This window comes from Pyrgilauda ruficollis, unplaced genomic scaffold (genome assembly GCF_017590135.1).
Source record: "Pyrgilauda ruficollis isolate IOZ18807 unplaced genomic scaffold, ASM1759013v1 scaffold258, whole genome shotgun sequence".
Classification (NCBI taxonomy): domain Eukaryota; kingdom Metazoa; phylum Chordata; class Aves; order Passeriformes; family Passeridae; genus Pyrgilauda; species Pyrgilauda ruficollis.
The window spans coordinates 1,496-28,864 of record NW_024523911.1 but is presented as its reverse complement, the minus strand read 5'-3'; the positions used below and the strand labels follow the sequence as shown (position 1 = coordinate 28,864).

The following is a 27,369-nucleotide window of genomic DNA, read 5'->3' as shown; positions in this document are numbered from 1 at the left end:
CGGTGCCTCCGGTGGCCCCGCGGGCGGCGAGCGCGGCCAGCGGCCGCCACATGCCGGCCCCGCCGCGCCGCGCGTCGCGCTCCAGCGCGTCATCGCCCCGCGCCGCGCCCCTATTGGTCGGCACGGCGCCGCCCCGCGCGGTGATTGGTTGGAAGGGATAAAGCCACGCCCACCAGCGCGTGATACCGGAAAGGGGCGTGAGGGCGGACGGGAGACGGGGGCGAAGCGGTGGGCGGGGCTTGAGCGTGGCCACGCCCCCGAGCAGCCGTGGGGGCGGGGGGGGGTTGGGGCTCTTTGGGGGATTTTGGGGATTTTTGGGGGTTTCTGGGGTTGTTATGGGGCGCTGTGGGGGTCTGGGCGGTTCCGGCCTTCCCATTGGTCCGTGCAGCGCCGCCCTGCGCGGTGATTGGCTGCAGAGAAGGAAGCCACGCCCACCAGTGCACGAGACCGGAAAAGGGCGCGGCAAGGGCGAAAAGGGGCGGGGCTCAGGTGGGTGGGGCTGTTTGGGGCGGGGCTTGAGCGGGGCCACGCCCCCAGCGGGGAATCCCGGGCGGGATTTTTGGGATCCAGCCCGGTTTTTTGGGATCCACCCCCTCCCACTCCCGACCCCCACCCCTTTCCACCCCTTCATTCCCAAATCCCAAAGCCCTGGGCAGCGCCGCCCTCCCTCCTCCCATCCCCGGGGTTTTTTTGGGAATTCTCTCCGGAAAATCCCATTTGTCACAGATTTATTGGCGCCCTCTTTGCATATCCAGGGAATCCCGAAGCCTTTCCCGGCGGATCCCAAATCCCGGGATTCTCCCCGGGGGTTTTCAGGGTCCATTCGAGCCTTTCCCGAGAATTTTTTTTCCCGGGGATTTTTATTTTTCCAGGATTTTTCTGGGATTTCCCTCCCGGGGGAGCTCTTGCATAGCCAGGGGGAAGAAAAAATGGGAAAAAAAGGGAAAAAAGAGCAGGAAAATGGGGATAAAAGCGGGAAAATGGGGATAAAAGCAGCAGGACCTCTGAGGAGTCGGATCCTGGGGTTAAAATTCCCTAAAAATTCAGGAGATTCCCTAAAAAATCCCCTCCAAGCCCAAGCGTTCCAGGAATGGGAATTTTGTTGGGAATTTCAATCCTGACTGGATTTTTTTTTTTTTTTTTTCCTCCCAAAAAAAATTTCTGGGAAAAATCAGAGCGGGGAAAAAATTGGGAATTTTGTGGGGAAAAAGTGGGATGGGAGTGGAGGGATTTGCATAAAAGCTCCGGGATTTTCCAGCAGGGCTCATCCCGAGTTCCCGGGAGGCCAAAAATTCCCAAATTTTGTGGGATGATCCCAAAATAAAACCCCCGGAGGCGATCCCGGAATTCCCAGAGCCTGGAATAAAGTGCAGAATGTCCATGGGGGGGAAGGGCAGCGGGGATGGGAATTCCCAAATTTTAAATAGGGGGAGAAATATTCCCGTGGGAAAAGGGGGGGCTGAGCTGGAGAGGGGCCGGGCTGGGGATCCCAGAGTTTGGGGTCTGGTGGGAATTGGGGACCCCGAAGTTCTGGATCCACGGAGATCCCAAAGTCCTCATTCCATTGGGAATTGGGGATCCCAAAGTTCTCAGTCCAGGGGATCCCAAAGTTCTGGATCCATTGGGAATTCCAGATCCCAAAGTTCTGGATCCATTGGGAATTCCAGATCCCAAAGTCCTCAGTCCATGGAGAATGGTGGATCCCGAAGTTCTTGATCCACAGGGAATTGGGGATCCCAAAGTTCTCAATCCGTTGGGAATTCCAGATCCCAAAGTCCTCAGTCCATGGAGAATGGTGGATCCCGAAGTTCTTGATCCACAGGGAATTGGGGATCCCAAAGTTCTCAATCCATGGGTAATTCCAGATCCCAAAGTTCTCATTCCATTGGGAAGTGAGGATCCCAAAGTTCCTTGATCCATTGGGAACTGGGGATCCCAAAGTTCTCAGTCCAGGTGGATCCCACTCCCCACATTCCAAGGAAAACCCACCTGGAGCAGGAGATCCCAACCTTCTCCCCGGCGTCCGAACCAGTCCGGAGCCACGGAACCAACTCCGGGATCGAGGCCCCTGAGGAGCTCCCGGGATCCACCTGGAGAAATCCTCCCCTGGAAGAACTTCCAGGATCTGTCCAAAGCTGAAAGAGTTCTTGGGATCCACCTGGAGAAATCCTTCGCTGGAAGAACTTTTGGGATCCATCTGGACAAATCCTTCGCTGGAAGAACTTCCCGTGTCCATCCAGACCAATCCTTTGCTGGAAGATCTCTTGGGATCCACCTGGACAAATCCTTCGTCGAAAGAGTTCCTGGGATCCACCTGGACAAATCTTCTCCTGGAAGATCTCCCGACATCACCCCAACCAACCCTCCCACACCCCGCGACGATCCGGCCTCTCCGTGCACTCGATCCGCCGCGATCGTGGTGGCCACCGTGACCGTGATCATGGTGACTGGGATCAAGGTGACCACAACCATGGTGACCACAGTCATGGTGGCCACCATCATGACGACCATGATCATGGTGGCCACCATGACAATGACCGGGATCACAATGACCGCAATGATGGTGGCCACCACCACGCTGACCATGATCACGGTGACCAGGATCAAGGTGACCAAAGTCACGGTGACCATGATCATGGTGACCGGGATCAAGGTGACCATGATCATGGTGGCCACCACCATGCTGACCATGATCATGGTGACCAGGATGAAGGTGACCACCATCATGGTGGCCGCCATCATGACGACCATGATCATGGTGACCGGGATCAAGGTGACCACAGTCATGGTGGCCATGATCACAGTGACCGGGATCAAGGTGACCACCATCATGGTGGCCACCATCATGACAACCATGATCACGATGACCGGGATCAAGGTGGCCACCATCATGACAACCATGATCATGGTGACCGGGATCAAGGTGACCACAGTCATGGTGGCCACCACCCCGCTGACCATGATCATGGTGACCAGGATCAAGGTGAGCACCATCATGATGACGATCATGGTGACCAGGATCAAGGTGACCGCCATCACGGCAGCCACCGCCCCGCTGACCGCCATCACGGCGTGTAGGCGGGCGGCGGCTGGAACTGGTTGACCACCTCGTAGTCGGGGCCGTAGGGCTCGGCCTCCTCCATCTCGGAGAGCAGCTCCAGGGCCTGCTCCTCCTCCTCGCTGGGGTAGTGCCGCAGCAGGTTGGCGGCCGTGGCCAGGATGGAGGCGCCGCCGGCGCCGGCCACCAGGTAGAAGCTGACGGCGAAGGTGACGAACACCTGGGAGCCGTGGTACTTCTTGTGCTGCTGCTGCTGAGCCAGCAGCAGCTCCGAGGCCCAGTAGCAGAACCCGATCACCGTGGCGCACTGCAGGACTGGGAAAATGGGAAAAAACATGGAAAAGTTGGGTTAGATTGGGGAAAAACGGGAAAAAAAGGAGAAAACCATCAGAAAATGGGTAAAACTGGGGGGGGATTGGGGCCTGGGGTCTCCAGGAGCAGAACCCGATCACCGCGGCGCACTGCAGGACTGGGAAAATGGGAAAAACATGGAAAAGTTGGGTTACATTGGGGAAAAATGGGAAAAAACATGGAAAAGTTGGGTTAGATTGGGGGAAAATGGGGAAAAACATGGAAAAGTTGGGTTACATTGGGGAAAAATGGGAAAAAACATGGAAAAGTTGGGTTAGATTGGGGAAAAATGGGAAAAAACAGGAAAAAACAAGGAGAAAACCATCAGAAAATGGGTAAAACTGGGGGGGGGATTGGGGCCTGGGGTCTCCAGGAGCAGAACCCGATCACCGTGGCACACTGGAGAACTGGAAAAATGGGAAAAATGGGTTAGATTGGGAAAAATGGGAAAAAACATGGAAAAAAATGGGTTGGATTGGGGAAAAATGGGAAAAAACATGGAAAAAATGGGTTGAATTGGGGAAAAATGGGGGAAAAATGGGGATATTTGTTGCTTTTTTTTTCTTAATTTCCAGGGGATTTTGAGGGAGTTTTTTGGGTGGAATTCTGCCGCGCTTTTTTTAATTTTTGTGGGATTTTTTGGGGATTTTTGGGAGGGAATCTCACCACTTTTTTTTTTAATTTTTGGGTGATTTTTGGGTGGAATTTGACCACTTTTTTTTTTTTAATTCTGGGGGGATTTTTGGTGGTTTCCTTGGGGTGACCCCACCTGTGAGGATGTGGGCGAAGGCGTAGCGCCGCGTGATTTTCAGGGCCGGGTGTTTGGGCCCGAAGACGTCGAGCAGGAAAGCGCCGAGGCTGCAGAGGATGCCCAGGAAGCAGAACGCAGCAATGACCCGCAGCAGCAGCACCGTCTGCGGGTTCATGCAGAAATCTGGGGGGAAAAAAGGGAAAAAAGGGAAAAAATGGGATTAGAGGAAAGAAAAAATGGATTTTTTTAACAAAAAAACCTGATTTTTCAGCAAAAAAATCGGAGTTTCTGCAGAAAAAAAATTGATTTTTTGCCAAAAAAATCTGATTTTTTGCCCCTAAAAAAATTGAAGACTTGGGGAGGAAAAGGGGAATTTTGGGGATTTTGGGGAGATTTTTTGGGAGATTTTTTTGGGATTTTGGGGGGAACAAATCCAAATGTTCCTTTAGATGCAAATACCCCTTTGAGGCATTTCCTGTAATTAGGAATAGCTCGTTAATTAGGGGTGACTTATTAATTAGGGGTGACTCGTTAATTAGGGATGAGTCCCTGTGCCCGAGGGGGAGGAGCAAGGCTGGAAAAATGGGAACGGGAAATTCCGCGGGAATGGGGAGGGAGGGACAGAGGGAGATGGAGGGGACGGAAGGGTCTGGAAGGGCTTGGAAGGGGATGGAGGGACACAGAAGGTTCCAGAAGGGTCTGGAAGGGACCCACAGAAAGTTGTGGAAGGGATGGAAGGTTCAGGAAGGATGGAAGGGCACAGAAGGTTCTGGAAGGGACAGAGGGCCACAGAAGGGTCTGGAAGGGATGGAAGGGCACGGAAGGGCATGGAAGGGATGGAAGGTTCCGGAAGGGATGGAAGGGCACAGAAGGGTCTGGAAGGGATGGAAGGGCACGGAAGGGCATGGAAGGTTCCGGAAGAGACGGAAGGGCACAGAAGGGTCTGGAAGGGATGGAAGGTTCCAGAAGGGACAGAAGGGCACGGAAGGGTTTGGAAGGGATGGAAGGGCACGGAAGGGCATGGAAGGTTCCGGAAGAGACGGAAGGGCACGGAAGGGCATGGAAGGGCATGGAAGGTTCCGGAAGAGACGGAAGGGCACAGAAGGGTCTGGAAGGGATGGAAGGTTCCAGAAGGGACAGAAGGGCACGGAAGGGTTTGGAAGGGATGGAAGGGCACGGAAGGGCATGGAAGGGCATGGAAGGTTCCGGAAGAGACGGAAGGGCACAGAAGGGTCTGGAAGGGATGGAAGGTTCCAGAAGGGACAGAAGGGCACGGAAGGGTTTGGAAGGGATAGAAGGTTCCGGAAGGGATGGAAGGGACGGAAGGGCACAGAAGGTTCTGGAAGGGCACGGAAGGTTCCGGAAGGGACGGAAGGTTCCGGAAGGGCACGGAAGGTTCCGGAAGGGCACAGAAGGGACGGAAGGTTCCGGAAGGCTCGGCAGCCGCGGCGCTCACCTCGCAGCAGCTCGGGCTGCACGAAGCCCAGCACGTCGGCCACGCCCAGCTCCTGGCGGGCGCAGGTGCCGCCGTGGATGCGCAGCCAGGCGGGCTCGGCCAGCGCGGTGCAGAGCGCGGTGATGGCCGCCGCCGCCGCGCCGCCGCCGCGCCCGCCGCGCCCGCCGAGTACATCGCGGGGCGGAACGGGACCGGGAATGGAACCGGGAATGGGACTGGAACCGGGAATGGAACCGGGACCGGGACTGGGGTTATGGACACCGGCTCTGGGTCACCAGGACCGGGAAGGGAACCGGGACCAGGACTGGAACTGAGACCGGGACTAGCACCGGGACCGGGACTAGCACCGGGACTGGGACTGGCACCGGGACTAGCACCGGGACCGGGACTGGGGTTATGGACACCGGCTCTGGGTCACCAGGACCGGGAAGGGAACCGGGACCAGGACCGGGACTGGCACCGGGACTGGGGTTACGGACACCGGCTCTGGGTCACCGGGACCAGGACTGGAACGGGGACTGGGACTGGGGTTAGGGACAACCGGTCTGGGTCACCGGGACTGGGACTGGCACCGGGACTGGGGTAACGGACACCTGCTCTGGGTTACCGGTACCGGGTCCCGGCACCGAGACCGGCACTGGGGTTATGGACAGTGGCTCCGGGTCACCGGGACCGGGACCGGGGCAGCGACACCGGCTCCGGGTCACCAGGACTGGGATGGGCAGTGGGGTAACGGACACCGGCTCCAGGTCACCGGTACCGGCGCAGCAACACCAGCCCCGGGTCCCGGTACCGGCTCTGATTCACTGACGCCTGCCCCGGGTCCCGGTACCGGGGCACTGACACCGGCTCCGGGTCACCGGGACCGGCTCCGAGATAACACACACCCGCCCTGGATCACCGGTACCGGCTCAGCAACACCCGCACCCGCCGCGGGTCACCGGTACCGAGGCACTGACAGCCGCTCCGGGTCACCGGTACCGGCTCCCGGACCCCCACACCCGTCCCGGGATAACCGGTACCGGTTCCCGACTCGCGGCGCCCTCCCCGCGTCACGGACACCCGCTCCGGGATAACCGGCACCGGCTCCCGGACCCTGACACCCGTCCCGGCTTCACCGGCAGTGGCTTCCGACACCGGTCCCGGTCCCCGACACCGATCCCGGTCGCTCCGAACGCGCTGAGCCCGGCCCGGACACGCCGAGAGCGGCCCCGGGACAGGCGGTGCCGGTGCCGGTGCCGATCCCGACCCCGCCGGGCCCCGGCAGCGCCTCCGGGCCCTCCTCACGGCCCCGCCCCGCCCGCCGCGCTTCCGCTTCCTGCTCGGTTCCGCTTCCGGCGCCGCTCCGGTTCCGCTTCCGGTGGGGCTGTCGGTGCTGGTGGCGGTGCCGGTGCCGTGCCGCCATGCCCGAGGCGCTGTCGCTGCTGTGCCGGGTGTCCGCGCACCCCGAGTCCCGCTGCTGGGCCCTGGCCTGGAGCCCCAGCGGGGCCCTGCTGGCGTCCTGCGGCGGGGACCGCACCGTGCGCGTCTGGGGCCGTGAGGGTGAGCGGGGACCGGGACCGGGACCGGGAACGGGAACGGGAACGGGACCGGGAACGGGAACGGGACCGGGAATGGGAACGGGAACGGGAACGGGAATGGGAACGGGAATGGGAACGGGACCGGGACCGGGAATGGGAACGGGACCGGGAATGGGAACGGGAACGGGAACGGGACCAGGAATGGGAACGGGAACGGGACCGCGCGTGAGGATGTGGGGAAACCGGGAGCGCACCGTGCGGGGGAACCGGGCTGGACACCGGGCTGGCAGGGCTCTGTCCCGGTGTCCCGAGTGTCCCCTGAGTGTCCCGTGTCCGGTGGCAGGCTCGGGCTGGGCGGTGCTGGGGCAGTGTTGGACACCGGCAGGGCTGGACACCGGCAGGGCTGTGTCCCGGTGTCCCCGGTGTCCCGAGTGTCCCGTGCCCGGTGCCAGGCTCGGGCTGGGCAGTGCTGGGGCAGGGCTCTGTCCCGGTGTCCCGGTGTCCCCTGAGTGTGCCGTGCCCGGTGGCAGGCTCGGGCTGGGCGTGCCGCGCGGTGCTGGCGGACGGGCACCAGCGCACGGTGCGCAGGGTGGCGTGGTCGCCGTGCGGGCAGCTCCTGGCCTCGGCCAGCTTCGACGGCACCACGTGCGTCTGGAGGCGCCACGAGCACGGCTTCGAGGTGGGACACGGCCCCCGCGGCACCGCGGCGTCACCCCCTCGTGTCACCCGTGTCACCCCGGTGTCACCTGTGTGTCGCCTGTGTCACCCCGGTGTCATCTGTGTGCCCTCAGTGTCACCTGTGTTACCTGTGTGCCCTCAGTGTCACCTGTGTTACCTGTGTGCCCTCAGTGTCACCTGTGTTACCTGTGTGCCCTCAGTGTCACCTGTGTTACCTGTGTGCCCTCAGTGTCACCTGTGTTACCTGTGTGCCCTCAGTGTCACCTGTGTTACCTGTGTGCCCTCAGTGTCACCTGTGTTACCTGTGTGCCCTCAGTGTCACCTGTGTTACCTGTGTGCCCTCAGTGTCACCTGTGTTACCTGTGTGCCCTCAGTGTCACCTGTGTTACCTGTGTGCCCTCAGTGTCACCTGTGTTACCTGTGTGCCCTCAGTGTCACCTGTGTTACCTGTGTGCCCTCAGTGTCACCTGTGTTACCTGTGTGCCCTCAGTGTCACCTGTGTTACCTGTGTGCCCTCAGTGTCACCTGTGTTACCTGCGTACTCTCAGTGTCACCTGTGTGCCCTCAGTGTCACCTGGGCACCCCCCACATTGTCACCAGTGTCACCTGTGTGCCCTCAGTGTCACCTGGGCACCCCCCACATTGTCACCAGTGTCACCTGTGTGCCCTCAGTGTCACCTGTATCCCCTCGTGTCACCTGTGTTACCTGTGTGCCCTCAGTGTCCCCTGTGTTCCCTCAGTGTCACCTGTACACCCCCATTGCCACCTGGGAACCCCCCCTTGTCACTTGTGTCACCTCAGTGTTACGTGTGTACCCCCTCACTGTCACCTCTACGCCCCTGTTGTCGCTTGTGTCCCACCTGTTCTGCCCCATTGTCACCTGTGCCCCCCAGACCTCCCCCAGACCCCCCCGTGCCCCCCAGACCCTTTCCCCGCCGTGTCACCACGGTGTCTGTCCCCGCAGGTGGTGGCCACGCTGGAGGGACACGAGAACGAGGTGAAGTCGGTGGCCTGGGCGCCCTCGGGGTCGCTGCTGGCCACCTGCAGCCGTGACAAGAGCGTCTGGGTCTGGGAGGGTGAGCTCTGCCCGCTGTCCCCTCGGTGTCCCTGTGACCCGAGGTGTCCCCTCGGTGTCCCCTGTGACCCTGCTGTCCCCTCACTGTCCCCTGTGCCCTCAGTGGACGAGGAGGAGCAGGAGTTCGAGTGCGTCAGCGTGCTGAGCGCCCACAGCCAGGACGTCAAACACGTGGTGTGGCACCCCAGCCAGGAGGTACCCGGAGACACGGGGACACCTGGGGACACCTGGGGACACCTGGGGGACACGGGGACCCCTGGAGGGACCTGGGGGACACGGGGACACAGGGACACCTGGGGGACATGGGGACACCTGGGGACACGGGGACACCTGGGGACACCTGGGGGACACGGGGACCCCTGGGGGGACCTGGGGGTACCTGGGGACACCTGGGGTCATGGGAACACAGGGACACCTGGGGACACCTGGGGACACCTGGGGAACATGGGGACACATCTGGCAGTAGCTGGGGGGACCTGGGGACACACCTGGGGGGACCTGGGACACCTGGAGACACCCCTGGGGTACACCTGGGGACACCCCAAACTCCCACAGGAACCCCAGAGAGCCCCAGGCCCCCAAAACCTGCCAGGGTCTCATTCCTGTCCCCAGTGTCCCCAGTGTCCCCATTGCTGTCCCCAGCTGCTGGCCAGCGCCAGCTACGACGACACGGTGCGGCTGTACCGCGAGGACGAGGACGACTGGGTGTGCTGTGCCACCCTGGAGGGACACACGTCCACCGTGTGGGCAGTGGCCTGGGAGCGCTCCGGCCAGCGCCTAGTGTCCTGCAGCGATGACCGCACCCTGCGCGTGTGGCAGCGCAGCCAGGGACACGGTGAGGGACAGGGGACAGGGACATGGGGACACTGGGGACATGGGGGCATGAGGACAGGCCTGGTGTCCTGCAGCGATGACCGCACCCTGCGCGTGTGGCAGCGCAGCCAGGGACACGGTGAGGGACAGGGGACATGGGGACAGGGACATGGGGACAGGGCCTGGTGTCCTGCAGCGATGACCACACCCTGTGGGGGTGGGCAGTGCGATGTTCCCGCTGTCCCTGATGTCCCCGATGTCCCCAATGTGTCCCCGTGTCCCCAGGCAGTGGCTCGGAGCACAGCTGGCAGTGTGTCTGCACCCTGTCCGGGTACCACGGGCGCAGCATCTACGACGTGGCCTGGTGAGCACTGGGGACATTGGGGACATCTGGGGACACTGGAGAGACCTGGGGACACCTCACTGGGGTTCTGTGACCCTCCAGGTGCCACCTCCCTGACCCCTCTGTCCCCTTCCTGTGCCCCACAGGTGCCACCTGTCCCCTCTATCACCCCAGATGCCACCTCACCCTTCCCTGACCCCTGTCCCCTATCCCTGCTCAAGTGCCACCTGACCCCTGTCCCTGCCAGGTGCCACCTGTCCCCTCCCTGTGTCCCCAGGTGCCACCTGTCCCCTCCGTGACCCTCCCTGTCCCCGCAGGTGCCACCTGACGGGCGCGGTGGCCACGGCGTGCGGTGACGACGCGGTGCGGGTGTTCGAGGAGGTGGCCCCGGTGGCCCCGGGCTCTCCGGTGACGTTCAGCCTGGCCGCCCACGTGCCGCGGGCGCACGCCCAGGACGCCAACGGGGTGGCCTGGCACCCGCGGGAGCCGGGGCTGCTGGCCTCCTGCGGGGACGACGGGGACATCGCCTTCTGGCACTACCAGCGCCCCGACGGCCTCTGAGCCACACCGGGGACACCACGGGGACCTCCAGGACACCGAGGGGACCTCCAGGGACACCAAGGGGACCTCCAGGATCACCCAATGCTTGGCACAACTTCCCCCTGGCCTCCAGAAGTTTCCTGTGTCCTCCAGGGCACCTCAAGGGCATCCAGGATCACCCAGTGTTCTCCAGAACCTTCTCGTGGCCTCCAGGACACCTTGGGGACCTCCAGGAGATCTCAGGGGCCTCCAGGATCACCTAATGTTCTCCAGAACCTTCCCATGATCTCCAGGATCACCCAGTGTTCTCCAGAACCTTCCCATGGCCTCCAGAAGCTTCCTGTGGCCTCCAGGACACCTTGGGGGCCTCCAGGAGATCTTGGGGGTCTCCAGGACCCTCCCATGGCCTCCAGGATCACCCAGGGTTCTCCAGGACCATCCAGTGTTCTCCAAAACCTTCCCAGATATCCTCCAGAACTTTCTCAAGTTCTCCCGACCCTTCCCACGTCCCCAGGCCCCGCAGTGTCCCCAGCCTGTTGGGTTTGTGGGGCTGGACTGGCTTTGGGGTCCTGCTCCTGCCCCACAGCCAATAAAAACCAGGGTGGCCCAAAACCCCCGGATCCCACAGGGACCCGACAGGAGCTTGGGATCCATCGAGGCTTTGGGATCCGCTGGGGAGCTTGGGATCGACTGAGGGCTTTGGGATCGACTGAGGGCTTTGGGATCCATTGAGGGGTTTGGGATCCACTGGGGGCTTTGGGATCCGGTGGGGAGCTTGGGATCGACTGAGAGCTTTGGGATCCATTGAGGAGTTTGGGATCCATTGAAGGGTTTGGGATCCGCTGGGGAGCTTGGGATTGACTGAGGGGTTTCGGATCCGGTGGGGAGCTTGGGATCGACTGAGGGATTTGGGATCCATTGAAGGGTTTGGGATCAATTGAGGGCTTTGGGATCAGCTGGGGAGTTTGGGATCGGGGAATTTGGGATCCAGGAGTTTGGGATCCATCGAGGCTTTGGGATCCGCTGGGGAGCTTGGGATTGACTGAGGGGTTTCGGATCCGGTGGGGAGTTTGGGATCGGCTGAGGGATTTGGGATCCATTGAAGGGTTTGGGATCAATTGAGGGCTTTGGGATCAGCTGGGGAGTTTGGGATCGGGGAATTTGGGACTACAGGAGTTTGGGATCGGAGAGTTTGGGATTGGGGAATTTGGGATCCGGGAGTTTGGGATCCCAGGAGTTTGGGGTCCAAGGAATTTGGGATCCAGGAGTTCCTTTGGGATTTTGCGGCGTTTTTTTGGGAATTTGGGAAAAGCTGGGATCTCCAGGCTCAGAAATCCATCCCCATTTTCCCTCTTCCCAAAATGCCTCCCTCCCCCATCCCAAAATTCTCCAAAATTCCGGAATTCTGAACCTTTATTGCACAGCCGCAGCGGGGGAATCCCAAATTCTCCCCCAAAATCCCCCAAAATTCCTTTGGGAATGGGATTTTTGGGAATGGGATTTTTGGGAATTTTGGGAACGGGGTTTTTGGGATTTTTGGGATTTCCCTGAGTTGTTCCCAATCCCGGGGGGGGGGGGTGCTCAGAGCGGGACCCCCCAAAAGCCTCGTACCAGGGGGGGAGGGGACATTGGGGACAGCATTGGGGACATTGGGAGTGTCCCTTGTCCCTGGGGTGGCACGTGGTGGCAGGGTCCCCACGGGGGTGTCACAGCCGCTCCGGGTGGCACTTGGGGACAATCCTGGGGGACAATCCAGGTCTGTCACGGGCGGTCCCGGTGGCGCTTGGGGACGGTGACACGGGTGGCCCTGCGCTCCGAGATGTGGCGCCGCACGCGGCCCAGGGGCGGCTCCGGGGCCAGCGAGGGACTCGAGTGGCACTTGGTGAGCGGCGCGGGGACGTGGGGACACTCCGGGCTGTCCCCAAGGGGGCACTCGGGGATGTCCCCGAGCTCCTGGCTGTCCCCAAGGGTGGCACTGTCCCCGCTGTCCCCGCGCAGCCACGTCCCCAGCGCCTGCACGTAGGTGAGGCAGCGCTGGCGCTGCGGGGACAGGGACACGCAGGTCACCAGGGTGGCACCGAGGTGGCACCCCCCAATGTCACCGTGTCACCCCCCCGGGTCACCGCAATGTCACCCCACTGTCACTCCCTATGTCACCTCAATGGCACCCCAGTGTCACCTCCCAGTGTCACCGTGTCACACCTGAGTCACCTCAGTGGCACCTTGGTGGCACCTCGGTGGCACCTTCCAGTGTCACCCTGTCCCCGCTGTCCCCTGTGTCCCTTTTGTCCCCTCTGTCCCCAGTGTCCCCATCCCTCCAATGTCCCTTCTGTCCCCAGGCTCCTCGTTGTCACCTCCTGCAGCAGGAAGTCCCTCTGTCCCCAGTGTCCCCAATGTCCCCTGTGCCTCCCCAGTGTCCCCATTGTCACCTCCTGGCGCAGGAAGTCCCCGTGTGCCCGGTGTCCCCACTGTCCCCATTTCCCCCAATGTCCCCTCTGTCCCCAGTGTCACCTCATCCCTCAGGAAGTCCCAGTGGCCCGGTGTCCCCAGTGTCCCCAATATCCCCAATGTCCCCTGTGCCACCCCCATGTCCCCATGTCCCCAGTGTCACCTCGTCCCTCAGGAAGTCCCCGTGTGCCCGGTGCTCCTCCTGCTCCCGTCCCCGTCCCTCGGGCAGGAGCCGCTGGTGCTCCAGGAGCTGGCACGTCACCGTCCCCAGCCAGCGGCGCAGCTGGCACAGCTGCTGCTCCTGGGGACATTGGGGACACCAATGGGGACATTGGGGACATTGGGGACATCGGGGTCACCGTCCCCAGCCAGTGGCGCAGCTGGCACAGCTGCTGCTCCTGGGGACATTGGGGACATTGGGGACATCGGGGTCACCGTCCCCAGCCAGCGGCACAGCTGGCACAGCTGCTGCTCCTGGGGACATTGGGGACATTGGGGACATTGGGGTGGCACAGGGACACTGGGAACATTGGGGACATCGGGGATATTGGGGTGGCACAGGGACACTGGGGTCATTTTTGGGGTTTTTGGGATTTTTGGGTTTTTATGGGTATTTTGGGGTTTTTTGGGATTTGGGGTTTCCGTGGCATAGGGGATATTTCAGAGTCCCTCTGTCCCCAGTGTCCCCAATGTCCCCTGTGCCTCCCCAGTGTCCCCATTGTCACCTCCTGGCGCAGGAAGTCCCCGTGTGCCCGGTGTCCCCACTGTCCCCATTTCCCCCAATGTCCCCTCTGTCCCCAGTGTCACCTCATCCCACAGGAAGTCCCAGTGGCCCGGTGTCCCCAGTGTCCCCAATATCCCCAATGTCCCCTGTGCCACCCCCATGTCCCCATGTCCCCAGTGTCACCTCGTCCCTCAGGAAGTCCCCGTGTGCCCGGTGCTCCTCCTGCTCCCGTCCCCGTCCCTCGGGCAGGAGCCGCTGGTGCTCCAGGAGCTGGCACGTCACCGTCCCCAGCCAGCGGCGCAGCTGGCACAGCTGCTGCTCCTGGGGACATTGGGGACATTGGGGTGGCACAGGGACACTGGGAACATTGGGGACATTGGGGATATTGGGGTGGCACAGGGACACTGGGGTCATTTTTGGGGTTTTTGGGATTTTTGGGTTTTTATGGGTATTTTGGGGTTTTTTGGGATTTGGGGTTTCCGTGGCATAGGGGATATTTCAGTGGGGTTTTTGGGTGTTTCTGTGGGGTATTTTGGGTTTTTAGGATATTTTTTGTGAGATTTTCGGGGCGTTTCTCACCGGGGGGCAGCGGCTGGCGCGGAGGGCAGGATGGGATGGGGTTTCCATGGGATACGGGATATTTCACTGGGGTTTTTTGGGTTTTTAGGATATTTTTGGGGTGTTTCTCACCGGGGGGCAGCGGCTGGGGCGGAGGGCAGGATGGGATGGGGTTTCCATGGGATACGGGATATTTCAATGGGGTTTTTGGGGTATTTTTGGGGTGTTTTTGGGGTGTTTCTCACCGGGGGGCAGCGGCTGGCGCCGAGGGCAGGATGGCATTGGGGTTTCCATGGGATACGGGATATTTCACTGGGGTTTTTTGGGTTTTTAGGATATTTTTGGGCTGTTTCTCACCGGGGGGCAGCGGCTGGGCGCCGAGGGCAGGATGGGTCTCACGAAGCGGCGCCGGGAGCCGACGGCCGCGGGGAACGGGGGGGACGAGCAGAGGGCGGCGGCCACGTTGATCCCGAACACCCACTGGGACAGCTCCTGGGGGCTCCTGTGACGTCACCGTGACGTCACCGGTGACGTCATCGCGACGCCGCGCCCGCCGCACGGCGCAAAAACCCCAAATATTGCAAAAAAAACAGAGAGCCCCAAAATACCCACAAAGGTGCCCCAAAAATATCCCAAAAATACCCCAAGAATACCTCTAAAAATACCCCCAAAAATCCCCAAAAATATCCCCGAGAATACCCCCAAAAATCCCCCCAAAATTCCCCCCAAAATACCTCCCAAAAATACCCCGATTTTACCCCAATAATATCCCCAAAATACCCCCAAAAAATCCGAAAAATACCCCAAAAGTATCCCAAATTATTTTTTAGGATTTGGGACTTTTTTTAGGATTGGGATTTTTTTAGTTTTGTTTTTTTTTTTTTTTTTTTTTTTTAGGATTTGGGATTTTTTTAGGATTGGGATTTTTTTAGGTTTGGTTGGTTTTTTTTTTAGGATTTGGTTTTTTTTTAGTATATAGCATTTTTTTAGCATTTAGATTTTTTTTTACCCTTTCCAAGCCATTCACCCTTTCAGGATTATTTTTAGGATTTACCATTTCTTCATCATTTTTGGGACTTTTTTAAGATTTGAGAGATTTTTTTACCATTACACTTCTCGCCTCATTTCACCCTTTTTTAGTATTTTCCATTTCCCCACACTTGCCACTTTTCACCCTTTATCCTCACGGGATTATTTTTTTTCTATTTCCCATTTTTTTTTTTGGGATTTCCTCCCTTTTTCACCCTTTCTCCCCCCGGTGGCGTTTTTGGGGTGCCTTACTGGGCCTGGCAGAGGAACTCGCGCCGGTCGGCGGCGCGCAGCAGGAACACGTTGGGGCGCTTGCTGTACGTGGGGTGGGGCCGGGCCAGGGCGTGGGGCAGCCCCAAAACCTCCTGGGGGCCCTCGGGGGGGTCCCTCTGCAGCAGCAGCAGCGACCCCCGCAGCTCGGCCCGGAAACGCTTCCAGCCCCGCCGGCCCCACGGAGCTGGGGGGAAAAACCCAAAAACGGTGAAATCCCAACATGGGCCCAAAAAAATCCCATTAAATTCCCACAAAATCCCATGGAATTCCCACAAAATCCCATGGAATTCCCACAAAATCCCATGGAATTCCCACAAAATCCCATGAAATTCCCACAAAATCCCAAAAAACCCAAAAACGGTGAAATCCCAACATGGGCCCAAAAAAATCCCATGAAATTCCCACAAAATCCACCCCAAACCAGCCCCGCCGGCCCCACGGAGCTGGGGGGAAAAAACCCAAAAACGGTGAAATCCCAACATGGTTCCCACAAAATCCCATGAAATTCCCACAAAATCCCATGAAATTCCCACAAAATCCACCCCAAACCAGCCCCGCCGGCCCCACGGAGCTGGGGGAAAAAAACCCAAAAACGGTGAAATCCCAACATGGGCCCAACAACATGCCAGGAAATCCAGCCCAAATCCCATTAAATCCCCACAAATCCCATGAAATCCAGCCCAAATCCCATGAATTCCCCACAAATCCCGTGAAATCCCCATAAAATCCCATTAAATCCAGCCCAAATCCCATTAATTTCCCACAAAATCCCATGAAATCCCCACAAAAATCCCATTAAATTCCCCACAAAATCCCATTAAATTCCCCATAAAATCCCATGAAATTCCCACAAAATCCACCCCAAACCAGCCCCAGGGAGCTGTGGGGGGGAAACCCCAAAAAATGATGAAATCCCAAAATGTTCCCAACAAAATCCCATTAAATCCCCACGAAACCCCATTAAATCCACCCCAAATCCCATTAATTTCCCACAAAATCCCATGAAATTCCCCCAAATCCGGCTCAAATCCCATTAAATTCCCACAAACCCACCCCAAATCCCAATAAATCCCCAAATCCCCCCGACCGACCCTTTTTGCCGTCGCTCTCTGCCAGGACCTTCCTGGCCAGGACCCCCCTGCGGGCGGGGCCGGAGCCCCCCAGAAACTCCGGGGGAATTTCAGGATTTGGGAATTTCGGGGCTTTTTTGGGCTTTTGGGAATCGGCTCCGGGCTCGTCCTCGTCGTCCCTGTGAAAATCCCAAAAAGAATCCCATTAATTGGTGGGGGAACAGCAGAAATCCCATAAAATCCAACCCAAATCCCACAAAATCCAACCCAAATCCCACAAAACCCAACCACATTCCCATAAATTCAGCACCAAAATCCCATAAACGCTTGGAAAATCTGACCCAAATCTCACAAAATCCCATAAAATCCAACCCAAAATCCCATAAATTCTGCACCAAAATCCCAGAAAATCCAACCAAAAATCCCACAAAATCCAACCCAAAATCCCACAAAATCCAACCCAAATCCCATAAATTTCAATTTAAATCCCCCAAAATCCAACCCAAATCCCACAAATTCCCACCCAAATCCCACAAAACCCAACCACATTCCCATAAATTCAGCACCAAAATCCCATAAACGCTTGGAAAATCTGACCCAAATCTCACAAAATCCCATAAAATCCAACCCAAAATCCCATAAATTCTGCACCAAAATCCCAGAAAATCCAACCAAAAATCCCACAAAATCCAACCCAAAATCCCACAAAATCCAACCCAAATCCCATAAATTTCAATTTAAATCCCCCAAAATCCAACCCAAATCCCACAAATTCCCACTCAAATCCCCCAAAATCCCATAAAATCCCCCCAAATCCCCCCAAATTTGCCCCAAATCCCCGCTCACGTTGCCCACTCCAGTTTCCGGCTTCGGATGGAGCCGTACAGAGCCTGAGGGGGAAATTGGGATTTTTTTAAGGATTTTTCTGAGATTTTTTGGGAATTTTTAGGGATGTTTTTGAGATTTTTTTGGGGATATTTTTTGGGGATTTTTCTGGGATTTTTTTTCAGATTTTTGTATGATTTTTTTCGGATTTTTTTTTTTTTTTAAAGTTTTTTGGGGGTTTTTTTGGGGAATTTTTTTAGGGTTTTTCATGATTTTTTCAGATTTTTTGGGATTATTTTTAGGATTTTTTGGGGACTTCTTTGGGGACCTTTTTAGGATTTTTTAGGGTCACACCCCACATTTTTAAGATTTTCCCACTGGGGTTTTTTTGGGTTTTTTTTTTTTTTCTTTCTCATTTTTCTTGTAGGAAATCCCAGTTTTGGGATTTTTGGGGTTTTTTTTGGGGTTTTTGGGTACCTTGAGCTGCTCCCGGGGGAAGTCCTGGCCGTCCATCATCCCGCTCAGGTTGGTGACGAACTCGGAGCTGCTCATGGCCCGGCCCAGGCGCTGCGGGGGGCAGGGCCGGCCGAAAACGGGAAAAACCAAAATCTGACCCAAAATCCGACCCAAAGTCACCCCAAAAACGGGGAAAAAACCAAAATTCTGAGCCAAAATCACCCCAAAAACGGGAAAAAACCCAAATTCTGACCCAAAATCTGACCCAAAGTCACCCCAAAAATGGGGAAAACCCCCAAAATCTGCCCCAAAATCACCCCAAAAATGGGGAAAAACCCCAAAAGGGAACCTGGGGATGATTCACCCCAAAATTTTATGGGTTCTGGGGTTTTTTGGGGTATTTAGGGTCATCTTTGGGGGTTTTTTTTTGGGTGGCCTCACCTGGCCGTGAGCTCCGTTGGATTTTGGGGGATTTGGAGCAGATTTGGGGTCATTTTTGGGGTTATTTTGGGATATTTTGGGTTTTTTTCCTGGGGCATTTGTGGATTTGGGGTTATTTTGGGCTGTTTAGGGTCATTTTGGGGGTTTTTTTGGGGTTTTTTTTGGGGTGCCTCACCTGGCCGTGCAGGTCGGTGTTGAGCAGCATCAGGGCGCAGGTGAGGGCGTGAACGGAGTCTGGGGGGATTTGGGGTTTTAGGGGACCCCAAATCCCCTAAAATGGGACCCCAAAATCCCCGAAGGGACCCCAAAGGGGGATAAAGGGTTTGGGGTTTGGGGTTTTGGGGTTTGGGGTTTTGGGGTTTGGGGTTTGGGGTTTGGGGGTTTGGGTTGGGTTTTGGGGTTTGGGTTTGGGGTTTGGGGTATTTAGGGTGGGTTTAGGGTGGATTTGGGGTCTCATCAGCAGAAGGGAAAGGCGCCGGGGTTGCAGCAGGGATTTAGGATCAGTTTTAGGGGATTTAGGCTCGGTTTTACAGGGGTTAGGCTCTCACCAGCCGAGGGAAAAGCCCTGGGGTTGCAGCAGGGATTTGGGGTGGGTTTAGGATCACTTTTAGGGGTTTAGGCTCGGTTTTAGGGGGTTAGGCTCAGGTTTATGCTCGGTTCAGGCTCTCACCGGCCGAGGGGAAGGCGCCGGGGTTGCAGCAGGGATTTGGGGTTGGTTTAGGATCAGTTTTAGGGGGTTTAGGCTCGGTTTTAGGGGGGTTAGGCTCGGTTTTAGGGGGTTAGGCTCAGGTTTATGCTCGGTTCAGGCTCTCACCGGCCGAGGGGAAGGTGCTGGGGTTGCAGCAGGGATTTGAGGTCAGTTTTAGGGGGGTTAGGCTGGGTTTTAGGGGTTAGGCTCGGTTTCAGGGGTTTTAGGCTCGGTTTCAGGGGGTTAGGCTCGGTTTTAGGCTCGGTTTTAGGGGGGTTAGGCTCGGTTTTAGGCTCAGTTTTAGGGTTAGGCTCGGTTTTAGGCTCGGTTTCAGGGGTTAGGCTCTCACCGGCCGAGGGGAAGGCGCCGGGGTTGCAGCAGGGATTTAGGGTTGGTTTAGGCTCGGGTTTAGGGGTTAGGCTCGGGTTTAGGCTCGGGTTTAGGCTCGGGTTTAGGGTTAGGCTCTCACCGGCCGAGGGGAAGGCGCTGGGGTTGCAGCGGTGGAAGCGGCTCGAGAAGTGCCCCAGGACTCGCTCGCGCTCCTGAGTCTCCCCCGAGAGCACCAGAGCCCGCAGGAACTGCCTGCAGCACCCCGAAACCCAAAGTGACCCCAAAAACACCCAAAGTGACCCCAAACACACCAAAGTGACCCCAAAAACACCCAAAGTGACCCCAAACACACCAAAGTGACCCCAAAAACACCCAAAGTGACCCCAAAAACACCAAAGTGACCCCAAAAACACCAAAAGTGACCCCAAAAACACCCAAAGTTAGGGTCGGTTTCAGGGGGTTAGGCTGGGTTTTAGGCTCGGTTTTAGGGGGGTTAGGCTCAGTTTTAGGGGGGTTAGGCTCGGTTTTAGGCTCAGTTTTAGGGTTAGGCTCGGTTTTAGGCTCGGTTTTAGGGTTAGGCTCTCACCGGCCGAGGGGAAGGCGCCGGGGTTGCAGCGGTGGAAGCGGCTCGAGAAGTGCCCCAGGACTCGCTCGCGCTCCTGAGTCTCCCCCGAGAGCACCAGAGCCCGCAGGAACTGCCTGCAGCACCCCGAAACCCAAAGTGACCCCAAAAACACCCAAAGTGACCCCAAACACCCCAAAGTGACCCCAAACACCCCAAAGTGACCCCAAACACCCCAAAGTGACCCCAAACACCCCAAAGTGACCCCAAACACCCCAAAGTGACCCCAAACACCCCAAAGTGACCCCAAACACCCCAAAGTGACCCCAAACACCCCAAAGTGACCCCAAACACCCCAAAGTGACCCCAAACACCCCAAAGTGACCCCAAACACCCCAAAGTGACCCCAAACACCCCAAAGTGACCCCAAACACCCCAAAGTGACCCCAAACACCCCAAAGTGACCCCAAACACCCCAAAGTGACCCCAAACACCCCAAAGTGACCCCAAACACCCCAAAGTGACCCCAAACACCCCAAAGTGACCCCAAACACCCCAAAGTGACCCCAAACACCCCAAAGTGACCCCAAACACCCCAAAGTGACCCCAAACACCCCAAAGTGACCCCAAACACCCCAAAGTGACCCCAAACACCCCAAAGTGACCCCAAACACCCCAAAGTGACCCCAAACACCCCAAAGTGACCCCAAACACCCCAAAGTGACCCCAAACACCCCAAAGTGACCCCAAACACCCCAAAGTGACCCCAAACACCCCAAAGTGACCCCAAACACCCCAAAGTGACCCCAAACACCCCAAAGTGACCCCAAACACCCCAAAGTGACCCCAAACACCCCAAAGTGACCCCAAACACCCCAAAGTGACCCCAAACACCCCAAAGTGACCCCAAACACCCCAAAGTGACCCCAAACACCCCAAAGTGACCCCAAACACCCCAAAGTGACCCCAAACACCCCAAAGTGACCCCAAACACCCCAAAGTGACCCCAAACACCCCAAAGTGACCCCAAACACCCCAAAGTGACCCCAAACACCCCAAAGTGACCCCAAACACCCCAAAGTGACCCCAAACACCCCAAAGTGACCCCAAACACCCCAAAGTGACCCCAAACACCCCAAAGTGACCCCAAACACCCCAAAGTGACCCCAAACACCCCAAAGTGACCCCAAAAACCCCAAAGTGACCCCAAACACCCCCAAAACACCCTGAAACATCCCTAAAATACCCCTAAAACACCCCAAAACCAGCCTGGAATACCCCAAAAATCACCCCAAAAGTGACCCCAAAGTGCTCCAAAAGTGACCCCAAATCATCCCCAAAATGCCCCAAATCCCCCCCCAAAAATCCACCAAATTCTCCCAAAAATGCTCCCAAAAAATGCCCCAAAAATGCCCTAAAAATCCCCCCAAAATATCCCCAAACCCCTCCACCAAATTCCCTCCAAAAATCCCCTAAAATCCCCTCAAAAATCCCAAATTCCCCAAACTCCCCCAAATCTCCCAAAAATCTCCCAAATCCCCCCCAAAATCCTTCCCAGAAATCCCCAGAATCCCCAAAAGTCATCCCCAAATCCCCCCCAAAATCCCTCCCAGAAATCCCAAAAATCCCCGAATTTCCCCCAAAAATCCCCGAATTTCCCCCAAAAATCCCCGAATTTCCCCCAAAAATCCCAAATTCCCCCAAATCCCGGATCCCGCTCTCACCTCAGCGCCTGCTCCAGGCTCATTCCCTGGAACTGGAAGAGCTCCAGGTACTCCTGCGCCACGCGGGAGCTGAACTCCGTGCTGGCAACGAAATTTGGGGACAAAAACCCTCAACTCCCACCCCAAAAAATCCTCAACTCCCAAAAAAATCCTCAATTCCCAAAAAAATCCCCAAAAAATCCCACAATTCCCACCTAAAAAAATCTTCTTTTTTCCCCAAAAATTCACTTTTTTCTCCCCCAAATCCCCATTTTCCCCCCAAAAATCCCAATTTTTTCCCCCAAAAATCGCATTTTCTTTCCCAAATTCCCATTTCCCCCCCAGTTTTTCCCAAAATCCCCCTTTTTTGCCCCAAACTCTCACTCCTTGCGCAGGAACGAGGCCACCTGGGACTTCCTGACCCCGTCCAGGCGGAAAAGGCGCCGGGCCAGGGACACGGGGTCCTCCCTGGGGGGGAAAATGGGGGGAAAAATGAGAATTTTGGGAAAAAATGGGGATTTTGGGGTGCAAAATGGGGATTTTTGGGAAAAATTGGGGGGGTTGGGGGGGAAATGGGCTGGGGGTAAATCTGGGGGGATTTGGGGTCCCTCTTTTGGGGGCCAATTTGGGGGGTCTGGGAAGTTTTGGGGTCCCCATTTTTGGGGTAAATCTGGGGGGCTTGGGAGGTTTTGGGGTCCCTCTTTTTGGGGCCAACCTGGGAGGTTTTGGGGTCTTTGGGGTCCCTCTTTTAGGGGCAAATTTGGGGGGGCTGAGGCGGTTTTGTCGCCCCCTTTTTGGGGTAAATCTGGGGGGATTTGGGGTCCCTCTTTTGGGGGTTCTGGGAGGATTTGGGGTCCCTCTTTTTGGGGTAAATCTGGGGGAATTTGGGAGTTTTGGGGTCCCTCCTTTTGGGGTAAATCTGGGGGGTCCCAGGAACTGGGGGGCTCCTCCAGGGGGATGGGGGAGTCCAGCCCCCCCCATTCTGGGTCCATCCATTTGGGGGGGTCCCCAAATTCCAGGGGTGGATCCAAGGGGTCCCCAAATTCTGGGGAGTCCCCAAATTCCGGAGGTGGATCCAGGGTGTCCCCAAATTTTGGGGTTCTGGGTGGTCCTGGGGAAGGAGAAGACACCAAGGGGGGGTCCCCAAATTCCGGGGGGTCCCCAAATTCCGGGAGGTCCCCAAATTCCGGAGGTGGATCCGGAGTGTCCTCAATTTCCGGGGTTCTGGGTGGTCCTGGGGGAGGAGAAGACACCAAGGCGGGGGTTCCCATCAGGACTGGTGGGACCCCCCAAATTAACCCCATCCCCCCCCAAATTTGGGGTCACCACACTCACCCCGCTCCAGGGGATGACACCCGAGGGTGGCACCGTGGGGGCGCCAGGGGGGCACCCCCGGGGGCAGCGGGCGCTGGAACAGGGGGTTGGTGTGGAAATGGGGCTCCTCATCCTCATCCAGGTCCTCCTCAAGGTCCTCCTCATCCAGGTCCTCCTTGTCTTCATCCTCATGGGAGGAGCCACCGTGGTCATCGTGGTCATCATGGTCATCATGGTCATTGTGGTCATCACGGTCATTGTGGTCGTTGAGGTCATGGTGGTCATCACAGCCATTGTGGTCATCGTGGTCATTGAGGTCATCCAGGTCATGGTGGTCATCGAGGTCATTGTGGTCATCAAGGTCATTGTGGTCGTTGAGGTCATCGTGGTCACTGTGGTCATTGAGGTCATGGTGGTCATCATGGTCATTGTGGTCATTGAGGTCATGGTGGTCATCTAGGTCATTGTAGTCATCATGGTCATGGTGGTCATCATGGTCATGGTGGTCATTGAGGTCATGGTGGTCATCATGGTCATCGAGGTCATGGTGGTCCTTGAAGTCATTGTTGTCATCATGGTGATCATCGAGGTCATTGTGGTCATCGAGGTCATGGTGGTCATTGAGGTCATGGTGGTCAACTAGGTTATGGTGGTCATTGTGGTCATCATGGTCATGGTGGTCATCTGGGTCATTGTGGTCACTGAGGTCATCATGGTGGTCATTGTGGTCATCATGGTCATTGTGGTCATCACGGTCATCGTTGGCGTGGTGGTCGTCATCATCGTCGTCACCTTCCTCTTCCTCCTGGCTGAGTTTGGGGGCTTGGGGCTTGGGGGAGATGGGACCACCCATGGTCATGAGTCTGGGGGAGATGGGACCTCCCGTGGTCATGGGTCTGGGGGAGATGGGACCTCCCGTGGTCACAGTCTTGGACAAGCTGGCCACGTCCAAGGCCATGTTCTGGGACAAGATGGCCAAACCCATGGCCAGGTGCTCTGCAGAGAAGGTCCCGTGTGTGGTGACGAATTTGGGTGAGGTGTCTCCATCCCTGGTCACGGTCTGGGATGCGATGTCCCCACCCACGGACGTGTGGGAGATGTCCCCACCCACGCTGGTGACGTTGGGTGAGATGTTCCTGTCCCAGCACTCGGACGGGTCGGTCCCATCCGTGGCCACCAGACTGGCTGGGGTGGCCCCGTCCGTTGTCACCTGGCCACGGGAGGTGTCCCCAGCCATGGACGTGATGCTCCCGAAGAGGAACTCGAAGCTTTGGTCCACGGGAACGGCCTGGGGTGGGATGGACTCATCCATGGACGCCTGGAGGATCTCCTCAAACGTGGATCCACGGCTTTGGAGCTCCTGGGAGATGCTCCCACCCACGGTCATGGATTTGGGTGGGATGGAACCGTCTGTAGGCACCGTGGAAATGACGTCCTCATCCATGGGCATGGATTTGGGTGGGAAGTCCACACCCATGGACATGCTGAGGATGTCCTCAAACGTGGATCCATGGCCTCGGAGCTCCTGGGAGATGCTCCCATCCACGGTCATGGATTTGGGTGGGATGGAACCATCTGTAGACACCTGGAGAACATTCTCATCCTTGGCCATGGGTTTGGTCATGGTGGTCATTGAGGTCATGGTGGTCATCTAGGTCATTGTAGTCATCATGGTCATGGTGGTCATCATGGTCATGGTGGTCATTGAGGTCATGGTGGTCATCATGGTCATTGTGGTCATTGAGGTCATGGTGGTCATCATGGTCATTGTGGTCATTGAGGTCATGGTGGTCATCATGGTCATTGTGGTCATTGAGGTCATGGTGGTCATCATGGTCATTGTGGTCATTGAGGTCATGGTGGTCATCATGGTCATTGTGGTCATTGAGGTCATGGTGGTCATCATGGTCATTGTGGTCATTGAGGTCATGGTGGTCATCATGGTCATCGAGGTCATGGTGGTCCTTGAAGTCATTGTTGTCATCATGGTGATCATCGAGGTCATTGTGGTCATCGAGGTCATGGTGGTCATTGAGGTCATGGTGGTCAACTAGGTTATGGTGGTCATTGTGGTCATCATGGTCATTGTGGTCATCACGGTCATCGTTGGCGTGGTGGTCGTCATCATCGTCGTCACCTTCCTCTTCCTCCTGGCTGAGTTTGGGGGCTTGGGGCTTGGGGGAGATGGGACCACCCATGGTCATGAGTCTGGGGGAGATGGGACCTCCCGTGGTCATGGGTCTGGGGGAGATGGGACCTCCCGTGGTCATGGGTCTGGGGGAGATGGGACCTCCCGTGGTCATGGGTCTGGGGGAGATGGGACCTCCCGTGGTCACAGTCTTGGACAAGCTGGCCACGTCCAAGGCCATGTTCTGGGACAAGATGGCCAAACCCATGGCCAGGTGCTCTGCAGAGAAGGTCCCGTGTGTGGTGACGAATTTGGGTGAGGTGTCTCCATCCCTGGTCACGGTCTGGGATGCGATGTCCCCACCCACGGACGTGTGGGAGATGTCCCCACCCACGCTGGTGACGTTGGGTGAGACGTTCCTGTCCCAGCACTCGGACGGGTCGGTCCCATCCGTGGCCACCAGACTGGCTGGGGTGGCCCCGTCCGTTGTCACCTGGCCACGGGAGGTGTCCCCAGCCATGGACGTGATGCTCCCGAAGAGGAACTCGAAGCTTTGGTCCACGGGAACGGCCTGGGGTGGGATGGACTCATCCATGGACGCCTGGAGGATCTCCTCAAACGTGGATCCACGGCTTTGGAGCTCCTGGGAGATGCTCCCACCCACGGTCATGGATTTGGGTGGGATGGAACCGTCTGTAGGCACCGTGGAAATGACGTCCTCATCCATGGGCATGGATTTGGGTGGGAAGTCCACACCCATGGACATGCTGAGGATGTCCTCAAACGTGGATCCATGGCCTCGGAGCTCCTGGGAGATGCTCCCATCCACGGTCATGGATTTGGGTGGGATGGAACCATCTGTAGACACCTGGAGAACATTCTCATCCTTGGCCATGGGTTTGGGTGGGATGTCCACACCCATGGGTTTGGGTGGGATGTCCACACCCATGGACACCCGGAAGAGCTCCTCAAGCATGGATCCATGGCCTTGGAGCTCCTGGAAAATGCTCCCATCCATGTTCATGGATTTGGGTGGGATGTTCCCATCCATGGCCGTGGATTTGGGTGGGATGGATCCCTCTGCAGACACCTGGAAGATGTTCTCATCCATGGGCATGGACTTGGATGGGATGGAACCATCTGTGGACGCCTGGAAGATCTCCTCAGACGTGGATCCAGGGCCTTGGAGCTCCTGGGAGACGCTCCCACCCACGGTCATGGATTTGGAACCATCTGTGGACACCTGGAAGATGCTCTCTAACGTGGACATGGATTTGGGTGGGGTGGAACCATCTACAGACACCTGGAGAACATTCTCATCCTCAGCCATGGATTTGGGTGGGATGGACTCATCCATGCACACCTGGAAGAGCTCCTCAGACGTGGATCCATGGCTTTGGAGCTCCTGGGAGGCGCTCCCATCCATGGTCATGGATTTGGGTGGGATGGAACCATCTGTGGACACCTGGAAGATGTTCTCCAACGCAGCCACGGATTTGGGCGAGATGTTCTCATCCTTGGCCATGGATTTGGGTGGGATGGACTCATCCATGCACACCTGGAAGATCTCCTCAAACGTGGATCCTGGGCCTTGGAGCTCCTGGGAGACGCTCCCAGCCCCATGCTGGTGCTGGTGCCCATGGTGGTGCCCAGTGTCCGTCTGTCCCTCGATGGCCCCCTGGAGCTCCTGGACACACAGCTGGGCACGGAGCAGGCTGGCCCAGAACACGTCCGGGACCGCGGCCGGGGCTGGGGTCGGGGAGGGGGTCAGCGTGGGGGTTGGGACAGTGGTCACTGCAGGTGTCCCGGTGCCACTCCCGGTGCCCCCGTCACCTCCCGCCGTCCCCGCGGCCACCCCGCGTCACCGTCCCCGTGTCACCCGCGTCACCCGCGCCGCTTCCGCCCCGCCGGGACAGGAAACGGGGGGAGGGGACCCCGAAAATCGCCCCGGGATCCCCAAAAAAAAAAACTTCGGGACCCAAAAGAGCCCCGCGACCCCAAAATCACAGCCGGGACCCCCAGAAAAGCAGAACCCCCACCCCCAGGCGGGACCCCAAAAAAACTCCGGGATCCCAAAAAAAAAAGGACCCCCCGGAAAACTTTGGGACCCAAAACAGCCCCGGGACCCCAAAAACCTCCCGGACCCCCCCAAAAACCGGGACCCTTAAAGAGCTTCGGGACCCCAAAAAACTCCCGGACCCCACCAAACCTGGGACCCCAAAAACCGCGCCCGGG

The 27,369-nt window shown here is 57.5% G+C and overlaps 5 protein-coding genes across 5 annotated transcripts; 1 reads left to right on the top strand and 4 right to left on the bottom strand.

Moving 5' to 3' along the window:
• Window positions 1-711: 711 nt before the first annotated feature.
• LOC121355597 lies at window positions 712-3,036 on the bottom strand. The gene is made up of 2 exons (XM_041471148.1): window positions 2,869-3,036; window positions 712-2,703 (listed from the first exon to the last, which is right to left on the bottom strand). The coding sequence occupies exons 1-2, from the start codon at window positions 3,034-3,036 to the stop codon at window positions 1,945-1,947; spliced, it is 927 nt and encodes a 308-aa protein (XP_041327082.1). The 3' UTR covers window positions 712-1,944.
• A 4-nt stretch (window positions 3,037-3,040) lies between these two features.
• Window positions 3,041-7,021, bottom strand: TMEM127 (transmembrane protein 127). The gene is made up of 5 exons (XM_041471192.1): window positions 6,813-7,021; window positions 6,524-6,712; window positions 5,617-5,831; window positions 4,179-4,343; window positions 3,041-3,373 (listed from the first exon to the last, which is right to left on the bottom strand). Exons 1-5 carry the CDS (start codon window positions 7,019-7,021, stop codon window positions 3,066-3,068), a joined length of 1,086 nt encoding a protein of 361 aa, XP_041327126.1. The 3' UTR covers window positions 3,041-3,065.
• CIAO1 (cytosolic iron-sulfur assembly component 1) lies at window positions 6,940-11,216 on the top strand. Its single transcript, XM_041471147.1, has 7 exons — window positions 6,940-7,158; window positions 7,667-7,815; window positions 8,779-8,890; window positions 8,993-9,084; window positions 9,532-9,724; window positions 9,988-10,066; window positions 10,363-11,216. Exons 1-7 carry the CDS (start codon window positions 7,020-7,022, stop codon window positions 10,604-10,606), a joined length of 1,008 nt encoding a protein of 335 aa, XP_041327081.1. The 5' UTR covers window positions 6,940-7,019; the 3' UTR covers window positions 10,607-11,216.
• An 808-nt stretch (window positions 11,217-12,024) lies between these two features.
• Window positions 12,025-22,190, bottom strand: LOC121355619 (PH and SEC7 domain-containing protein 4-like). The gene is made up of 11 exons (XM_041471197.1): window positions 22,077-22,190; window positions 21,714-21,794; window positions 20,014-20,126; window positions 18,585-18,643; window positions 17,990-18,079; window positions 17,534-17,577; window positions 16,709-16,866; window positions 15,597-15,801; window positions 14,673-14,817; window positions 13,941-14,078; window positions 12,025-12,625 (listed from the first exon to the last, which is right to left on the bottom strand). Exons 2-11 carry the CDS (start codon window positions 21,734-21,736, stop codon window positions 12,347-12,349), a joined length of 1,254 nt encoding a protein of 417 aa, XP_041327131.1. The 5' UTR covers window positions 21,737-21,794; window positions 22,077-22,190; the 3' UTR covers window positions 12,025-12,346.
• Window positions 22,191-24,604: 2,414 nt separating this feature from the next.
• Window positions 24,605-26,933, bottom strand: LOC121355595. Its single transcript, XM_041471146.1, has 2 exons — window positions 25,330-26,933; window positions 24,605-25,296 (listed from the first exon to the last, which is right to left on the bottom strand). Exons 1-2 carry the CDS (start codon window positions 26,684-26,686, stop codon window positions 24,605-24,607), a joined length of 2,049 nt encoding a protein of 682 aa, XP_041327080.1. The 5' UTR covers window positions 26,687-26,933.
• Window positions 26,934-27,369: the final 436 nt, after the last annotated feature.